The sequence below is a fragment of the Talaromyces atroroseus genome (assembly GCF_001907595.1).
Source record: "Talaromyces atroroseus strain IBT 11181 chromosome Unknown scaffold_2, whole genome shotgun sequence".
In the NCBI taxonomy this organism is placed as follows: domain Eukaryota; kingdom Fungi; phylum Ascomycota; class Eurotiomycetes; order Eurotiales; family Trichocomaceae; genus Talaromyces; species Talaromyces atroroseus.
This window is the reverse complement of record NW_017971434.1, coordinates 2306230-2325549: the sequence shown is the minus strand read 5'-3', so window position 1 is coordinate 2325549 and position 19320 is coordinate 2306230. Positions and strand designations below refer to the sequence as shown.

The 19320-nt window shown below is 46.7% G+C and overlaps 6 protein-coding genes across 6 annotated transcripts, besides 1 other annotated feature; 3 read left to right on the top strand and 3 right to left on the bottom strand.

The window, feature by feature from the left end:
- Positions 1-2408: 2408 nt before the first annotated feature.
- UA08_02914 (hypothetical protein) lies at positions 2409-4358 on the top strand (the record flags this gene model as incomplete). Its single annotated transcript, XM_020265008.1, has 6 exons — positions 2409-2576; positions 2654-2711; positions 3101-3147; positions 3321-3759; positions 3830-4037; positions 4109-4358. 6 exons carry the CDS (start codon positions 2409-2411, stop codon positions 4356-4358), a joined length of 1170 nt encoding a protein of 389 aa, XP_020122122.1.
- A 1383-nt stretch (positions 4359-5741) lies between these two features.
- UA08_02913 (hypothetical protein) lies at positions 5742-7323 on the top strand (the record flags this gene model as incomplete). The annotated part of the gene is made up of 5 exons (XM_020265007.1): positions 5742-5959; positions 6019-6392; positions 6452-6820; positions 6882-7121; positions 7178-7323. The coding sequence occupies 5 exons, from the start codon at positions 5742-5744 to the stop codon at positions 7321-7323; spliced, it is 1347 nt and encodes a 448-aa protein (XP_020122123.1).
- An 851-nt stretch (positions 7324-8174) lies between these two features.
- UA08_02912 (hypothetical protein) lies at positions 8175-10369 on the bottom strand (the record flags this gene model as incomplete). Its single annotated transcript, XM_020265006.1, has 2 exons — positions 8175-9830; positions 10136-10369. 2 exons carry the CDS (start codon positions 10367-10369, stop codon positions 8175-8177), a joined length of 1890 nt encoding a protein of 629 aa, XP_020122124.1.
- Positions 10370-10630: 261 nt separating this feature from the next.
- On the top strand, positions 10631-11578 carry UA08_02911 (hypothetical protein; the record flags this gene model as incomplete). The annotated part of the gene is made up of 4 exons (XM_020265005.1): positions 10631-10809; positions 10873-11142; positions 11231-11452; positions 11512-11578. 4 exons carry the CDS (start codon positions 10631-10633, stop codon positions 11576-11578), a joined length of 738 nt encoding a protein of 245 aa, XP_020122125.1.
- Positions 11579-11722: 144 nt separating this feature from the next.
- On the bottom strand, positions 11723-12085 carry UA08_02910 (hypothetical protein; the record flags this gene model as incomplete). Its single annotated transcript, XM_020265004.1, has 1 exon — positions 11723-12085. The coding sequence occupies one exon, from the start codon at positions 12083-12085 to the stop codon at positions 11723-11725; it is 363 nt and encodes a 120-aa protein (XP_020122583.1).
- Positions 12086-13062: 977 nt separating this feature from the next.
- Positions 13063-13120: a repeat region (Identified by RepeatMasker using a combination of RepBase library and repeat library created with RepeatScout).
- Positions 13121-14960: 1840 nt separating this feature from the next.
- On the bottom strand, positions 14961-17408 carry UA08_02909 (hypothetical protein; the record flags this gene model as incomplete). Its single annotated transcript, XM_020265002.1, has 4 exons — positions 14961-16590; positions 16641-17070; positions 17145-17185; positions 17251-17408. The coding sequence occupies 4 exons, from the start codon at positions 17406-17408 to the stop codon at positions 14961-14963; spliced, it is 2259 nt and encodes a 752-aa protein (XP_020122582.1).
- Between the last annotated feature and the right edge of the window lie 1912 nt (positions 17409-19320).

The following is a 19320-nucleotide window of genomic DNA, read 5'->3' as shown; positions in this document are numbered from 1 at the left end:
GTATTCTGTTTATTTATGGATTGGCTTCAGCGTGACTTGGTTGGCGCTAGACCCAGGCAAGAAGTCGACTCCGGAGTCCGGACGCGAAACTAAGTTACGCGACGTTTTTAATTTGGAGATCTTCCCCGATCGGGTATGAACCCCGGCTTGCCATCAGATTCGTCTTGATTCGCTGCTGGTTACTTCGTTTCCTGTACTCCTTATACAAAGAGATTGAACATAAAAAAAAAAAGCAAGTTCGTATTCTTGTGCTACCGTGCTTCTTTCGCTTAGGTCAATACATGAGCGGAAGAGGATCTCCATGGGCAGTATTATGCAGTGCATGCACTATTATTTGACAGGACTCGAATAAGCCAATCACACGCCCGGCTCCTCGGATTGGCTGTCAATCAAGCCAATCGACAGCTTCCGACACCGCACTGGAATAGTCAGAGTCATCGATATTATTATTGACTATATGTGATTAACTATATTGAGTGAGTACTCATAGTACATGCGAATGGTTACAGATAGCATGCTACATTACATGTCATGATCTGCAGCGGGCTTGGAACATGCGCATGCGGCTGGCTAGTCAGATCCTCGACCTTGCGTCCTGTGCCACCTTAAATAGCAACCAATAACACACTTACTCCAGGTAGATGCATGGATACGTAACCAGTTCATCGGCTCTATAGCTATAATTATCATTCATATAGTATCTACATAGGGACGAAGCATGTGACATGTTCAGCTCCTGTCTATGAATGGATGACATGGGGCCATTTGTTTGGCCTCCATCAACTGCCCGGAAATCACCATCAACATGGTGAATCTATCGCCGGATCCCGACGTGAATGATAATAGATATTGCGTACACAGGTATAATATCGTAGACAGACACTCTCTTGAGAAGTCCCGTTCCTTGATTTTAGCTCAAACGTCTGTGTCTTGCATTCAGTCCTAGTCTTGGAGAGGTCTGACCACCGCGTTTTCTTTTCGTCTTCCCATAGAACATACCTAGGTACTACATACTACATACTGACGTGCGTGATAGTTGGTTGGGGGTTGATGCGATGCCGAGATGCCTCAGGGTCGATCAACCTGGATTATCTCTTGACTAGGTGGACATTTTTAGTGAGAGGCGAATATCCATTCATATTGTCATTGATGCAGTAGCAAGACTGTATGCCTGAAAGGTTCCTACTCAGTAATGGACATCGCCGACGCTCGACAAGCAGCTAATAGAATATCCATTGCATTCGTCGATTCAGCTGCATACATGGTCCGGGGAAATATCGTACGAGATGTAACGCATCAAAAACATGTTCTTCTCATGTCATATTTCCACGGAAGTAACCCCACACTTGGCTTGATAGCTGTCAATCACCGGGAGATCCATGGATCACTCGGCTGTAACACCGGTGCCAGGATCAGACCAGCCGAGCGAGCGAACGCTGCCTAGTTCATTTAATCATGACCTGCTCTTTGCGGTCAAGTGTGCCTCGTAATGTAGGCACTGATCTTACAGCATAATGACCAGGTAACTATTGCTCGGACTACAATACTGTACGGCCCCAAACAGAACTCCATCTAACAGGGATCAATACTGACCTTCTTAAAAAGTAATAGCTTGTTTAACACGCTGTCCACTGGTCCAGTCACGAACCAACGCTTGACCCAGAGTTTTGGAACATTCTGCTAAATTTATTAATACATTTTATCTTGCTAAGTTAGTGAGCAACCTAGTTACATTGCATTTATTAAAATGCCCAACAACGCCACAAGTCACCTGATCGAACCGGTACCAACAGGCTGACACCGGGATTTTTTTGGACCCAATTGGCAACAAGGAAATAAAGAAATTCTGTAATTTCCGTGCTTTAATATATTTTCATTTATTATTTCCTCCCTATAAAATATGCATGTTTACCCGGGCTGGTCTGGTCATGGGTGCATGGGTTGTCAGTGGCAACTTGTAAGACTAAGGACAGTACCGCCATAGCTCTCCACAGTCGAGTCAAGAGTCAGTCAGAGCACTGGACGCCTGATTAGCTAGTGACAGTGACAGGCAGGCAGGCCAGACTCAATCAGCACTGCACGTGGCTCAACGGCGAATGCATAGTAAAATTGAATTCCCATATGAACTGCTAACTAACTAGTTAGGTAGTTATTGTTGCAGTGTGACTCACTCCGTAGGTATCTTTGTTCAATTGGTAAGGTTTGAAGGAATGCATGAGGCAACAGAATATTAATTTGAGGGACTGCGATCTCGGTCTATGCAGTGCACTTGTTTGATATCTTATTAATATCTTATTAATTCAGCGGTTGGCAATTACATTGGTTTGACATGTCACTAGATGACTCCCGAATTGGACATATCTCCTCCCCCGCACCAGACTATCGCGCCATAGCACATAGAAGTCACCATGCACAGGCCCATCAACTGCCTATCCCTAGAATTTGCCGTCTTTGTAACGCTTATCTGTATAATAGGAAAAGATTCATCGAATCTAGTAGAACGAAGCTCAATTTCCTACTCCGAGACTCAAGAGCAATGGTACCGGCAGGGTGGTGACCTCCAAGATATTGCCGGTGTAGATGAATGTCTTCTTGGTATCCTTAGGCAAGGTTCCTGTGCTGCAACGTAAGGACTGATTGTGTTGACATTCAGATCCGACGCAAAGCTCTCCGCTGGGATGGGAAAGACAGAGTCCTCAGCGGAATGTGGCGTAAGTCTCGAGCGTTGTTGAACTCTGCCTTCAGTGCATCAAACAGTGCTGGCATTGACTCGTGCTTAGAGTGAAGTCCGACTGAAGACGATTCTCTTCCCAAAGGGGGCCCGACTTGACTGGAACATTGGAGCGATGGAACCACATTCGAGGACAGGATGGAGATCCTGTATACCGATTCAATTAGTATCGAATATTGGGACTTGGGTTTTCTTTCATGGACTTAATGAATATCAATCCATGTGGTTAACAACTTGAGAGTAAAGTCTAAACCCAAAATTTATGTCGATCGACCATGTGCAGACGTGCCGGAATCTACGACCTCAGATTAGCAATCATAGAACAGAATTCGATTAATTATTACTCACAGTCTGACCACTTCGCAATAGATTTGTCATGGATTTGTCATCGCATCGGGGCTTCATCGTCGTACTCCGTAAGAGATCTAATAAAATGCCATCAAGGGCCATTTTTTTTTTTTTTTCAGGAAAAAAAAGTAGATTCAGACCATTATGTCCTTGAAGCTGTCTTCAAGCCTTTCAGTCTTCCAAATATCTGGTTTATTACATGCATCTACCACACTGCCACTCATACACAAACGGCTTCTAGTCTACCGTCAGCGCACCAAAAGCTACAACTTTTATCATGCTTGATTCCTCTATAAACAACGGTAGTCCTCCACGGACACCCGTCTACTTTCTCAGTATTGGCGGGCCCAACTTCATGGAAGATATAGCCCATCCGGCCTATGTCAGACTAGGCGAAGTAGGACGCGAAATCACCACAAAAGTGAAGCCAAAGGCGGTCATTGTCTTTTCTGCTCATTGGCAAGACGGCCCCAGCAAGATTCAGATTAATGCTGCTGAACAGACAGATTTGATCTATGACTTCTATGGGTTTCCGCCTCACTATTATGAGTATGACTATCCGAACAGGGGGAGTCCTGAAATTGCAGAAAAGGTTATAGAAAGACTGGAAGGTACAGGTATTCAGGTAGAGAGAGTTAAACGGGGCCTTGACCATGGCGTCTGGGCGGGATTCATTGTTGGTAGGTGCCTGTGACTTATTTTTCGTAATTCTCTTTTTCTGCGTTTTATATTGATGTATTGTGCGAACAGCTTTTGATCCAAAGAAAAATCCATTGAATGTACCAATTGTGCAAGTCTCACTTCTCAATGGTGAAGACGTAGATCAACATTACCGCATGGGACAAGCTCTAGAAAAGCTGCGAGATGAAGGCATCCTGATAATCGGCGCAGGCATGGCCGTTCACAATCTCCTCGACTTCCGAGCTATGAGGATGTCTGGCGGTAGCAAGCTCATGCCGTAAGCGATTCCAAGTCATAGTTACATCTATCAGAATATTTCGTGTCAATGCTAATACAAATACTATTCAGATACACCCTTAGCTTTGACGAGGCACTGAAGGAGGCTGCTACTGCAAAACCGGCAGAACGTCAGGCAAAGCTATCAGCTCTTATAAAACGCCATGACGCCAGAAAGGCGCATCCGACCTTGGAGCATCTCCTTCCAATTTATGTCAGTGCCGGTGCTGCAGGCTCGGACGTTGGCGAACGACTGTGGACTTTTGCCGAAATGAGTTTGAATTGGGCTCAATATCGGTTTGGTGAAGTCTTAGAAGCATAGAGCGATAGATGCTTGAGTTTCTGTCATCACTCGCTAGCTCTATAGTAAGATATCTTTCAAGCCCTACCATGTGCTATATGTATTAAGATTATGAGGTATCAGCTATGCTGTGCTATATTGAAAAATCAATTATTTGAATTATGTGAGACAACGCCACACTGCGAATATTGAAGCATAGGCAAATATCCAGCATACACGATATACCACCTGTGTTTGCAGTTTCTTTCTTGGATGATCAGGATGAAAAAGCAAATTGTAATCAGCCTAGTCTCAGATTGAATCGTGACACACAATTTGCCGCTTTATGAGCGCAGAGGTCAATTGTTCTCGGCCCATCTATCAAGCATCAGACCCTGACACAGGATAAACAAGGACAAAGCTAACACACCGATGGCCACACTTGATACATCTATAAAAGATGGTGCTTCCCTCATCGGCACTCCGTAACTGTTCCTGGGTCCAGGATATCTCCTTCGATGGGCACTTGGGGTAATCCAAGCGTATGATAGGCCTCTCACCCAGTGTCTCCTTGGTGATATTCTGTGTTGTGGATGTGAGCTTGGTTCGTAGACTCGATTGGAAGTTAGTGGACGTTGAAAGTTGGCTGTAAGACATCATCTTATCTAAGAAGTTGAGAGCGTATGTTACTCTTAGCCACCTTCCCACATGGGATGAGGCCCTTAGAGGACTCGTCAAGGAGGTTTCCATAGTCGTCGCAGAATTGCACAACCATGACGAAGGGAAGTGTAGCTCTGTGAATATGAAGAGTGGTGGTCTTAATTCTGATTTTCACCTCGTGAATGATGTGAAGTCGATGCCTCGTAAGGCTACGCTAAAGTAGGATCATACGCCTGTCCGTGCCACCTTTTTTCCCTTTGTTCTTGCATATTGATGGCCTGTCACAGATCCTCAGGCTGTGGGAGCAAAATAACCTAGTAAATCGTATCCATTTCATTGTCGGAAAAAGTCTCACCCGGTACATCAAACGGACTTCGCAAGGACGGAGTCCCGATCACCCGTAAAATACGTTAACGCCGACTGTCCCTGGATGATCGCCATAAAATGCATCTATTTAGAATACGAAGCATAAATTACTAAAAGTCAAGTAGATGTGAATATGTAGCCCTTGCGGGTAACAATACAATTTTTGATCAGTAATCATGATTACTTTTTGTGTTAGCGTTGCCGTTTGGGGGCTAGGGCACAGTTACTGAAATAGGAAATAAGCTTGCATTCATGCATTTAAGAGTATAGGAGATTAAGGCTGAATTGCGTGACTGAGTAATGTCTACCTTTTTTTCTCCTGCCATTTATACTGCTACTGTCGCCCACCTCCAAGGGAAGTAGTGAGTCCAAACATCTAAACCGCACGGCAACTTCGATATGGATTCTTCAGCAAGTACCATAAACCAAATTTACCCCTTAGATGAGGAAAAGAATGGACAAGCCCCTGCTCATGATGGTGTGATCCAAGGCTTCGACAAGGAGACTGAGGCTGTAGAGAGAAACCTATCCGCAAATAATGCATCATCTGTGCCCAATGGAGGCACCATGGCATGGTTACAAGTTCTGAGTGCACATATTCTTTTCTTCAACTCATGGTAGGTTATCTGATCTAGCACAGTTTAAATTATAGATATACTCACCATTTTCTCTGCAGGGGGATTGTCAATACCTTTGGTTCTTATGAAACCTTCTACCAGATTGATTTTCTGTCATCTTCAACATCATCTGCTATAGCATGGATAGGCTCTATCCAGGCCTTTCTGTTACTATTTGTTGGCGCATGTACCGGTCCACTTTTTGATAAAGGCTATGCCATCGAATTGACCATCGGGGGCTCCCTTTTCCTCGTATTTGGTCAGATGATGCTGAGTCTCTGCAAGGAATACTGGCAGGTCCTGCTAGCCCAGGGAATTTGCATAGGTATCGGATGCGGTTTGGTCTGCGTACCCAGTACTGCCATTCTGACGCAGTATTTCAGCACAAAGATAGCAACTGCTGTCGGCATCACAGCGGCTGGTAGCAGCTTTGGTGAGCAACTTCCACATCGTCGAATCAACAACAACTTAACAATTTTCGTACGCATGTAGGTGGCATTATCTACCCAATTGTCTTCCACAGACTTCAGCCCAGCATTGGCTTCCCATGGGCCACCCGTGTCATCGGCTTTATGATGCTTGGGACTCAACTTGTTTCTCTAGCGGTCTACAAAGTCAGAAGCCTGCCAGATAAGAAGCGAGATCTTGTTGATTTTGCAGCTTTCAAAGAACCGCCGTATGCTATCTTCGTGTTTGGCATGTTTGTGGGGTTTATTGGCCTATATCAACCGTTTTTCTACATTCAAGAATTTGCTATCGAGAAGCATATCACAAATTCGAATCTGGGGTTTTATATCCTTCCAATCATGAACGCTGCAAGTGCGTTTGGCCGTGTCATTCCGGGAATTCTGTCTGATAAAGGTGAGTGCCTGCCTATTTCTACCACGCGTACGTGCAGGCCGCCCTAATATCTGGATGCTAGTTGGACCCATGAACGTCATGATCCCATGCACTTTCGTAGCCGCCCTCGCGGGTTTCTGCTTGATTGCAGTCAAAAGTCCTGCCGGCTTGATCATCCTAGCGATAGTTTACGGTTTCTTCTCCGGAACGATCGTTTCTTCATCAAGTACCGTTGTCGTCTATCTCTCGCAGAATAATAAAAGCAAGATGGGCACGAGATTGGGCCAGTTATTTGGAGTAGCTTCATTTGGGATGTTGATTGGTAAGTCAATAAATTGAGTCTCGGTATTTAGGTATTTTTTTTAATCTTCGATTCAGGGACTCCTGTCGGTGGCGTTGTTCTGGATGACTATAGCTATACAAGTCTATTTGTTTTCGCAGGTGTCTTCGTTGTCAGCGCAGGCGTATTTATCATCATTAGCAGGAAATTCTACAAGGGATTGAAGCTGATGATAAGGGCGTGATATACCGTTACTGTCCGGATGAACTACAATGGAAACTTGCTAGAGATAGATATAAATAACTCCAATTTCTAATGAAGCGAACAATGATGAAAATTGATCAAAAAAAGATGATGTAGAGTCGTCGTCCGAAAAATAAATGATCCTCTGAGGCGGGATCGAACCGCCGACATCCAGATATTTAAACTTTCCATTACAATCTGGCGCTCTTCCAACTGAGCTATCAGAGGGTTGTTGTTCCGGCGCTTGTTTAACCTGTAGTAGCAGTTGTCTAGATTCTGCCGGCGCTTGTTTAACCTGTAGTAGCAGTTGTCTAGATTCTGCCGGCTTGCCTACCACATAGCGTTAGTCCTCCCGGTGCTGACCGCTTTGTGGGCCTCGTGTATTTTAGTCCCCGAACCGATGATCGATCTATTCTGACAGCACCATCATGTAACTATAACTAACTATCCATTTACTTTCTTATATAGTAATTTACAGCTTATCATAATTCCATGACTCACGTCTGCTCAGTCAACTCTTTGTATATGGTACCAAATTCTTGAAATTTTACTTCATAGCCCTCTGATAGCTCAGTTGGAAGAGCGCCAGATTGTAATGGAAAGTTTAAATATCTGGATGTCGGCGGTTCGATCCCGCCTCAGAGGATTAGTGTTTGGTTTTTCAGTTTTTTGTTTATTTTTTTTTGTCTCCAAAATCAAATTGACTCTACATCCTTCTATACCGGTTTGTCTATTGGATACTTACAAGGTATATGACGAAAGTTTTATCAGTCAACAACTATGCGAATCACGCAAAAAGAAAAGCCATGCTTAGAACAGTGACCAAGAAATCTGTGTAATATATGTATGTGTCTATGCATCCAAGTTGAGTCGTTCCAGCAATCGGTCAAGTTTATCCAGGAGAATCCGATAATTCATAGCGTCTTGATCGAACTCGTCTTCTACAATTTGACCGTCCAGAGTTTTGATAACCGAGACGTAGTCGGTAGTTGGCACCGTGGTCGCAGCCGGCGCAGTATTGACATTCTGTTCCGAGTTGGGATGCTTATTGGTGGCCTCTAATAGATCCAGCTCCGCCATGCCATTGGTAACAACTGTCGTCTGGTCCTCCTTATTATCAGGCTGCTGCTGCTGCTGTGCGTTGTCGGGTGGAATCCAGTTTTGAGGCTCATTCTCCTCGATCATCTCCGCCAAACCCGCATCGTCGAATCGAAGTCGGAAGCGCTCGCTGAGGTAAAATCGGATGTCGTCAAGTAATTCAATCGAATCTGTTTCCTGTCTTTTCTGTATTCGCGAGGCAGACTCTTTGATTAGTTCGGCGAACTCTTCTGTGTCGACATGCTCCTCCAATCTATATGCAAGGTATCGGGCCCCGAACTCTTCTAGTCGCTGTACTCTAGTGAGCCATGCGGCTCGAATGATTTCATAGATGTCGATCTCCTCTTCCTCTTCCTCATCGCCAGCGTTTTTGTTTGCCTCAGAAGGTTTTTGGTGTCCGTTCTGTTTTGCCGGCCTGGTTTTGGATGCTTGTGCTTGGGACATATTCGCACTGCCGAGACTGCTGATAACCATCGCAGCTTTGGTCTTCAGCTTTTCGATGAACAGTAAATCCGCTGCGAAGAGGACATCCACCGCGATATCTAGAGGGAAATCAGCCTTTTCGGTATAGAAGAATCTCAGAACAATCTCAAGCACTTCCGGCGAGCAGTCGACGCTTATTATATTGAGGTGCTCTGTAAACTGCGCTTCCTTGAAGGCTGAGGAGAACATGGCATTGAAGAACTCAGACCGCATCAACATTGCGCGATGAGCGGGATATAGAACAGACTTTTGCGTGTATCCTTTACTCTCCTCTGTTGTGGCGCCTCCTCCAGTGCCCACGGGAATAGAAGTCGAAGAGCTATTGTTATTACTGTTGTGTTTTTGCGCTTCCCCAGCTACACCGACAACGCCATCCGGAAGGACCTCATCAGCTCGAAGAAGGACGTCCGCAAAGATACCATTGCTGCGGTCCCACTTAACATCGTTGGCTTTCCTCGTATCAACAACAATCTTATGGGCAAGAATATTATTCTCAAACCAGGCTTCAAACTGATCTCGTCCTCTGGCCAGCTCATCCGCTCGCCTCTGCCGCGCCAGTCGTCTATCACCGCTTTCCAAAACACTGTCTAGAAGAGTGGGGATCTCAAGATGCCTCCCAATCCGATCAACGCCCGCCACAACCTCAGACTCGGTGAACCCTGTTCCTGGCCCAGCGCGCAACTCTCGCGGAGAATCACCGAGGTAGAGGAATCTAACCGAAGCACCAAAGGCGGCTGCGGGAAGAGTATTGGGAATCTTCCATGAGTTAGCATCTGGGGAGGCAGCAAGCTTCTTCTGAAAATAAGGTGAGCGCGCTGAAAGGACGAATTTGTGGAGGAAGAGTGATTCTTCGCCGTCGGTTACGATGATGTCCCATGTTCGCGGATGGTCGCGTGTCAGTAGCGAGGATATATGTGCTGCGAAAGGCTGGAGGGGGTCGGTGGATTTTGAGTAGTCGTATTTTAGTAGTAGGTTTCGTATACGGTCGTTTAATGCATTATATAAACATCTGGTTGTGTATGTTCCGGATCAGCCACTGTCCAAACCATATTCTAGAGGCATCTGTCAGAAATACCGTTCACCTTGAAACGTATCTCGCTCACACAACGCCCCAGACTCTAAAAGAAGCTGTACAAGTTCAAAATGCCCGCATAGACTCGCCTTCAATTGACATCAGCCCGGCTTTATAGATAATATTTGACACCCATCTTTTTTATAGGCAAGAGTCGTACCAGAATAAGAGGTGTATAATCATAACTGTCGCGCGCATTGATATTGACTCCCTCCGATATCTTCTCCTGGCACGTCTTCAGGTCGCCTTTGCGACACGCATCGCACAGCTGGCGGAACCCCTCGGTGAAATCGAGCGGGTTTTCGTCCTTGAGTGCGCCTTCGTGGATTAGTTTCTTCTCATTGTGCAGACGGATTTCAAGTTGGTCTTTGCGCAGAACCTCTGAATCGGTCATGTCGGGTGAGCCTCTGATTCTGTTCTTGGTCGGAAATATATAGAGAGAGACCTTGGGAGAATTCCAAGTTATCGATAGTTTGGAGATAGGCGGGGAAATCTGACGTAGCGAACTGTTTATTAGTGAGGAACGATGACTAAGATCAGCGATAGACGTAAATATCCCCCGCCTGTCTCCATCCACTCCCTGTTCCTCACAATAGACAAAATTACTCAATTCAATTCACCGCTGTTCATTCAATATCATACAGAAAAAGCAGAAATGCCAGTACCACGCTGCTTCATAGTCCGCCACGGTGAGACCGAGTGGTCCCTCAACGGCCGACACACCGGCATCAGCGACATCCCGTTGACAGCGAATGGCGAGAAGAGAGTGACAGCCACAGGCAAGGCGCTTGTAGGTGACGATCGACTGATTGCGCCAAAGAGGCTGGATCATGTGTAAGCCATTCTTTGTCTCTGTGGATGAAAACCACTCTTCTAATTCATGTGTATGTACACTAGTTATGTATCGCCCCGAAAACGAGCCCAACGCACCTTCGAACTACTACAGATCGGATGCATGCAGAGGCTGCCATGGAAGGAACACGGAGATGAAGCCGAAACCAATAACCAGCCCATCGCAACTCAGGCAAATATCGATATTACAGAGGCCATTCGCGAATGGGACTATGGCGACTATGAGGGCTTGACAAGCGCGCAGATCAAAGAGCTGAGAGCACAGCAAGGGCTGGGACATTGGGACATTTGGAGAGATGGGTGCCCGGGGGGAGAGTGAGTATTCTCTTTTTCCTTTACTCAGGAATAGTTCTTGTTTCGCCTATCGGAAGAGTTCTGCTCGGTGTCTAACATACAAGCAAAGATCCCCAGAAGACGTCTGCCGCCGCCTCGACGCGTTTATCGCTGATATTCGAGCTAAGCACCACAAAGCCTGCTTCGAAAACGTTAAGGACGATAGCAAAAAGGGCGATGTTCTGGTCGTGGCTCACGGCCATATTCTAAGAGCCTTTGCGATGCGCTGGACAGGAAAACCGCTGACAGAAACGGCACTCATTCTCGAGGCTGGCGGTGTTGGAACATTGAGGTAAGATATGCCTTTCATTTCCATCATGTCGATATACTTGCTAACGGTATTCGAACCAGTTATGAGCATCACAGCATCGAAGAACCGGCTATTATTCTCGGTGGTGCTTTTGTCGTCGAGGATTAAGCACATTTAATTTCTCGTATCTCCTGGCTGAACACGCTTGTATATATTCGTTTTCCTGCGCATTGTCGATTAGAATCCACCATAGACTTTTTCTTGCTGTCTGTCTTGTCCGCACAAATACAGTCAACTCCACAATTGCAAGAATCACTCATTCTTAATTTCCCTTTCCATCTCCCTTGCGGAATTGGTCTGGGCATTTCCCTGCACCCCCTCCTCGCCCAAAACCTTGGCCGCACCCATAAACAAGCCGCCCACATACCCGCCCAAGAACCGCATGTCGCCTGCCTGCACGGCCGTCATGCGCACCAAGTTTTCCGTATCAGCCAGATGGGCATTGAGTTGAGCCAGTTGTGAATGTAGGTGTGCATATTGTCTGGATTTTGTGGCGGACATTACTGCGGCGGTGGTAGTGGACGATGGCGGTAGGGTGGATTGGCGATTGTAATAGCCTTGATGGGATTCGGTGCGGCGGTGGTTGCCGGTCGAGTAGGAGGAAGGAGGTGCCATGTTGTGCATTGCCCTTCTTTTTGGTTTTTGGGGGCTTGTCAGAATTGTGGAGAATATGAGGTTCGAGGTTCGTGGATGTTATCTTTTGCGGGCAAGGTCTTGTTTGTTTATGAGTACGGTAGATCACGTGATTACACTGCACAGTATCAGCAATCAACTTCCTAACATATGTCGTGCTGATAGCATTCCTTTCATCTCTGAAAACACTCCATTCTCCCATCCTATACTCCGCTGGAGCTCTTGCCACCATCCTACCCCTACCTCCCATAATCAAGTTTCCTGGACGATAACCAAGATCGTTCTTCATCCGATGCACCGCGGAGACGTACCTCAGCACCGACAGGAACATTCCGTGAAGCACCGTGATGAAGTAGCCACCTCTTAAACTTCCATGCGTTGTCTTTCTGTAGAACCATCCGGCCCAGCGGCAAATACTCCATCACGCGCCAGGCAAGAACGGATGTGAAAGACAGTCCTGGACCGAATTGTAGACGGGCATCGTGCCCGAGGAGAAATGAGGATCCAAGTATGACGAGTTCTCGTTATTATTTTCATTCTCATGCTCGATCCTGTTTGATGCGGGTTTGAAATTCGATGATTCCGTGGGATCATTCGCGTAGCGCCCATACCTGTTCAGCTTGGAGCTGTCAAATATCAAACCCGCCTTCTGGGCTTCAACCACACCATCCAAAACAGAGGCGCATGGCTGAGTGGGCCATCTTCGTCTTCGCCAACTTTGTGTGTCCGCCTCCAATATCTGAATGTCCTCCTGGGAACCATACCTCCTGAACATCTAGGTTTGCTTCATCGTCATCATCGTCACTGACGCTTCCGAGGCTAGGCAGAGGATAAAGGGATAAATCATATATGCTGCTACATGCAAAGATGGATAACCTTTCTTGACTTTCCAATTCTGCTCTATTTTCCTTGAAGATTTCGCGGCTAGGTCCAGGCAGCACTGGAGATGGGCTATCTGAACTACTACTACTACTACTACTACTACTACTACTACTACTAGTAGTAGTAGTAGTAGTAGGGATTCTTTCTTCATCCACTGTGGGATTGTTCAAGATCATTGATGGCGTCGTCTCACTGTTATTTTGATTTCCCTTTTTGAGGCCAAGTGGTACCACACGCCCTGTGCGCAGATAGCTAGAACGATAGGGGGGAAGAGGGAGGGCAGAGGATGGATTTGCCTTGATCCTCTCGGTTTCGATCAAGCATTCGAACAATCCTTACAATATTAGTCTCACTTCCATCGGCATGGAACGTGCCATCAAAGAACAGAATAAGCTTGCATTCAGGAGGTGAGGATTCTGGAGTTTCCATCGCGTTACGAGGTCGGCAAAGAAATGAATGTTTTAGTCCATGCTTGGGGAAACTCTGCAACCAGTGATTATAGGTGCAGCGTACTATATAACACGACGACTCGACAAACGCAATTATAGACAGCGGCACGTTGACAACGATCTTCCACTGCCTGCATTTTAGTTGATCAGTAGCAGTCATCTACGTGTCTAGCTGCCACTAGACAGAGATCAGTATGTTATATGATGCATCGAGCTTTACCTAGGTATCTGGATAATCATATGTGGTGAAAGAATTGCTCTATACCTTTCACACGTGTCCAATCTGGCCTGATTCTCGGCCCTGACACGACGCCCCTGTGCTCTACTGCAATCTCTGATGCAAGGGAGACCTCGTCTGGTAGTGCTGCAATTACCATCGGGTCTGTTGACGAGACTTTCTGGAATCCATTATTTTATTCGTGGAGAAGCGGTGTCTTCTCATCCATGTTGAATGACTGTTTCGTCCAGGAAAGAAAGGAGGAGAAGATCAGTATAGTATGCAATTGCAGATCTTCTAACAAAAGAGAATAGAATGGGAAAGGCACGGCTACAATATACTACATTACTAAGTATTGATCTAGAAATGGCCTTGCAATGTGCAATACGAAGGTGTGTGTGGCTATGCTGGGCGTTCGATAACACCAAGAGAGACATCTTCAAGATTATCTAGTAAATAGTTGATAGATATAGGAAAACTATCATTTGGGAGTTATATAATGAAGATTTAATAAGTATCAACCCAAACGGATCGATGCGCATTTATCCTATTTAACTGATAGTGTATCCCCCTCATGTCTAACGCCATGAATCCTCGAACCTTTTTAAGAGCAAATAGAAATAAGAGCCAGCCGACTATCGCCGGCTGGCTGTCAACAATATAACATGAATTTGATGTATCAATGAACAAAGCCCCCAGAGGCGACTGCAGCATCGAAAGGGAGAGAGGGTGGTGAGAATCGTCGTATACTGAGTGGACAAGGGATGATGCGCCGGGGATGCAGTATACAAACTGTCATATAATAAACAACAAGAACAAAGAGAACAACGCAGTCATGGTGATGATAGTGTAGACAATATAACATGATAATATGATTAGGATCAGCTTCCCATCGCTGACCTTATAATGATAAAGAGAAATGTCCGTCCGCGAAAGAGAATGTGAAAGTGCATATCGTTGACTGAAGCAGTCAAAAAAAAAAAGGTGAAAAGGGAAAAAAAGACCATTAATTCCTTCTTTCTACCCTCTTATACCACAAACCAAAAAGAAAAGGAAAGAGAAAGATGTATACACTAAGTTTACAACTTAGTGTCCCAATTATTCGTGTGTATTTGCAAGGCAATCATTATAGAGAATATCGTGTGTATCAAGAGTAGGTGCGGTGAATCGAAGTAAAACAATCCCGAACATAACCCAGATTATTTGTATTGTTGCTGCCTGTTGGATACAACGAAGACAATGCTGCGGAGAAACCGATGTCTATAAAGATAATCACGATGACGTTGCAAACTCGGCGAGTTTTCTATGTTTAGCGGACAGGCATGGGCATCGGGTGTCCGAGACTAATCTGGCTGCTGTGAGCGGAATTTTCTGAATCAATATTGGCGCTCGCTCCGCTATCACCACTCCCCGCGCTGGCGCTCGCACTACCAGTCAGACTTCGTACATTTGGAGAATTCTTGACCGGATACGAATTGCTCACCCCAAGATGTTGTTCCACTTGTTGCGCTGCCATCGTGTTTCCATGTCCCGGAGGGTATCTGGGAACTGGTGCCCGCATGTTCGGCGGGGAAGGACGATTATGTGGTGGTGGCGGCGGCATCATACCATTCGGTGGTCCATAAGAATGATGATCGCCAGTGGTGGGCCTCGGCATGGGACGCCCATTAGGAGCGAAGGCGGCCGGTGATCCGCTTGTCCGCCTGCTGGGAGGGTAAGGCCCCGGGCCAAAGTCACCCATACGACTTGCATTGCTTAATGAATTGGCTCTGGAATCAATATGCAACTCTTTGCGGTCGACGTTGCCATATCTGTTGGATGAATAAGCCATCAATGGGTCGTCCAGCAACGATGAATGAGTCATAGGTATGTCTTGGATGATTCGAGAGCTTGTACTCTTCCGTCCAGGACCATGACCACCAAAGAACCGATTGAATGATGACGAGGGCCTGGATGAAGGCCCGGACATTTCAGGATTGCGCCGCAATTGACCAACACTAGGAGCTTTCCTGGTCCGGCGAGAGGTGACGCTCATCATATCAAGGTTATCAAGATCGATTCCAGGAGGCGGGCGGAAATCCATTGGATCCACATAATCATCTTCGTCTTCTTCATCAAATGCCGGCTGTGGAGGCGGAGCCCCACGACTACGAGGACCTGGGCCGCGCCTCATGTTCATCTCTCGCTCCCGAAGTTGGAGCTCTCGCTGTCGAAGAGCAAGCTCGCGCTCTCGTAAAGCAATGTTTCCCCCATTAGGCATGTTATCCATGTTTCCGTTTGGAAGCCCATCGGATGGCATATCATCATAGACGACAAGATGACTAAACTCTTCCAATCCAGTCTCGTCGAAAGACGACGGGTCGCGAGGCATCCGAGGCGGTCCGGCTTGTGAGCTTGGTGGCCTCAGCATCGGGCCACCTGGTGGCGGCCCTCTCCTCTGGTGGGGTGGTGGCATCATGTTGGACGATGTTCTGCTGCCGCGCATTCCGTTCATTATAGGTTTCTGGATCGGAGGAACAGAAGCTGTTCTTGGTGGAGGTTGAGAGGTAATTACAGGTGGCGGGGGATCAGAATTGGGAGATTTAGTCTGGTTGACTATATTGGCGTGATGTAGCATGGCGTAGAGGGTCTCTATACGGGGCAGGCTGACACTGCTTTCCATTGCTAGGCGTACGGGGGATCCAAGATAGGTTTCCACTTCCATTGGGCGGCGAGCGAGAAAGTCCTGGTACATGGTACTCTGCGCGTCGGATGAGGCAATCATTTTCTCGACAACTTTGCTTCGGTAATCGGGGCCGAATGAGCAGTCGTGTGTTGAAGCCAATTTGATAAGTTCATCGATCACATCGTTTACAAGTTGTCGCACACCGACTTTCTCTAACAGTTGAGAATGATTAGGGGTGTTGAAAAGGACGCTGGCTGGGTGAAACGCGATGGGCCTGAGACAGAGTTAGATGTGTTTCATGACGAAAAATGAGGAGAATCTTACCCAATCATCCGGTCGAATTGCTCCTGTCTGATGTTTGGCGAGACTTTACAATCCACCTGACCCGAGGTCAAAGTCATGGCCAGGGCAGATGCCATATCATTCTGAATGCCAACAGGGATAGACGGGTTCCGGCTGGCGGGACCAACCCACATTTCCGATGATCCTTCATGCTCAAAGTCACTCATGCCGGTTTGTGAGATATTGACGTTTGAAACGAGTGACAAGATGACATTCGTTGGGAAGCGTTGTTCTAAATGTGATTCTATACCCAGAGTATTTGTAGTGTTGATCAGGATGCATGTATGTTGAGGGGTGACGACGGACTCGATGACGGATCCAAGGTCATATATATCTGGCAGGGCCTTGACGCAGAGAACAACGTAGTCGTAAGCGGCCTCTCGTGTCGCGGCTTCTTCAGGTGTCCGCACGACTATTTAGATTCAAGTCAGTCTCTTATCTTTCGTGTATATATATATAGTGCAGTCCATCGTGATTATGACTCACCATGTCGAGGCTTGAAACGCTCGTTCCCAAACGCCTTTGATCTATTTGATGACAGTGCGTCAGCCTTCCGTCCCAGATTCATTAGCAGGCAGCGAAGAATAAATACCGGAAAGAGACCCCATATTGAGCGACTGTCTCGAAGCCAGATTTCCATACCAGGGTCACATCACATGAATTGGTCGTCTGTAGCCTCCAGGAGAGAAAGGCTGAAACCGCATTTCCACCGACTACACAGAATTTGTGCATTAGCTTTCGCTTCCCCATGTTGCATAATGAGTATTCGAGGTAAAATGAGGATATTGCGAACGAGTGATGGTAAGGCAGAAGAAAATGGGAAAAGAAAAGAGTGAAAACGAAGAATGGTTCAAGAATGTAGGTCTTCCGTGAAGAAAGGAGAGTGGTATGCGTGATGTTGGGAGGATAATGGTATGACAGGAGGGAGAGAAAGCACGGTACCTGACAAAATGCGAAGTCGCGGGGGTGAGGGGGCCATTGTAACTGCGTGACTGCCTTGATGCAGTCGCTCTGGATTGAATCCAAGTATGTCAATGAAGCAGGACCGAGCAGCGTCGAGGGGGGCAGGAAGAGTAAGTCGACGGATCGCAAAACGCAGCAACGATCGATCGGTCGATCGTCTCGAAACGGCAGCAGCGAAGGGAGGAGACTTGAAAAAAAAAATATCAAATCCCCGAGTGAGAAGCAGCTGGTAGCTAGCCAGCCCGGACTAGATGGACGGCCGTTCTTGGGTTTTTTTTGCCTGCACTTCCTCTTTTCTTTCTTTCTTTCCTTCCTTCCTGTCCTTATTTTACCACAGCCAAACAAACAAACACAAACGAGTGTCAAGAAGTCGTCGGAGCAAAGCTACCGGGAGCGCCGGGAATGGTGAGTGCAAGTATTAACGAGAAAGGGGGAGGGGGGATGCAACAGCGCAGGGGAAGAAAAGAGAAAAGGAAAAAAAGCAAAGAAAGAAACGAGAGACACCAAGATAGGTTGGTGATGGGTCGAACGGAGGGAGGCAGAAGGCGGAGAGAGAGGGCGGAGAGGGAGAGAGAGAGAAAGAGAGAGGGAGGGAGAGGCAGACAGACACAGAGGGAGGGAGGGAGAGAGAGAGGGAAAGAGTGGAAGACGGAAAGAAGGACAGAAACGGGCCTGGACAGCAAGAATGGAAGGAGGGCGGCAGTTGGCAGGAAGGCAGGCAGGCAGGTGGTAACTGCCCAGCCTGGAAGCGCAGCTGCAGTAATTTATTTTACGCCGATACGCGCCTGGCCGCAGCAGCAGCGCTGGTACGGGCGGTATCAGGATTACGGTCCAGAATCAGATCGCAAATCGACGACGACGTACGTAGCGGCATACGTATACATCTCTGTCTCTCTGTGTTTGTTGGATTTTTAATTATTTTTTGAACCTTTTTTTTGTACTTGTCTAGTATTTTACTTTTCCTGTTTCCTTTTTTTTTCCTTCTTCCTTTTCATCTCCATTCGCGGTGGGTCGCAGTGAATCCATGTTAGGCTGGATGCGGCATCCGGAACGGGCCCATAATTCATCAAAATTCTATTATTATCTCCGTGATAATCATCGAGCTGTCGGTAGAAGATAGATAGCCATGTAAATCATAAACGCATATATATGTAGATGCAGATGCAAATGCAATTGTATCGTGTATTGAGGTAAAGCGAAGGTTGGTGGCCAGCGAAAAAAAACACGCGGGTAGGCACATCCTGGTGGAGACTGCTGCTGCCTAAGGTACGTTTTTTCCGTTGACTACGTACACTTAAGCTTAAGCTCGACCTCCAGGGTCTTCGTTTCCCCTTTTTTTCCTTTTTTTCTTTACTTCTGCATGAGGACTGCGTAGTACGTAGGTCGTACGGGGCAGCCAGCCACCCGTAGTACACAAGAGTATTACACCGATTCATCTCATCTGGCATCAGGCATCTGCATCAGTCGGTCAGACGTTTCCATCAATCTTATAAATATAAAAAAAATATTAAAATTTACTACTATGTCATACTCGTAAATACTAAGTACTAGAAACCGGATCGGCTAGCCAACGACCCGTCCAGCCTGGTCGTATTTGTGATTTAAATCATAGTGGTGGCTCTGCCCGTTGTACTAGACCACCTAGTCGGTCCACCGGTGGCCCTACAATTAGACGTGGTTACGCCAGCGCAACCCACGC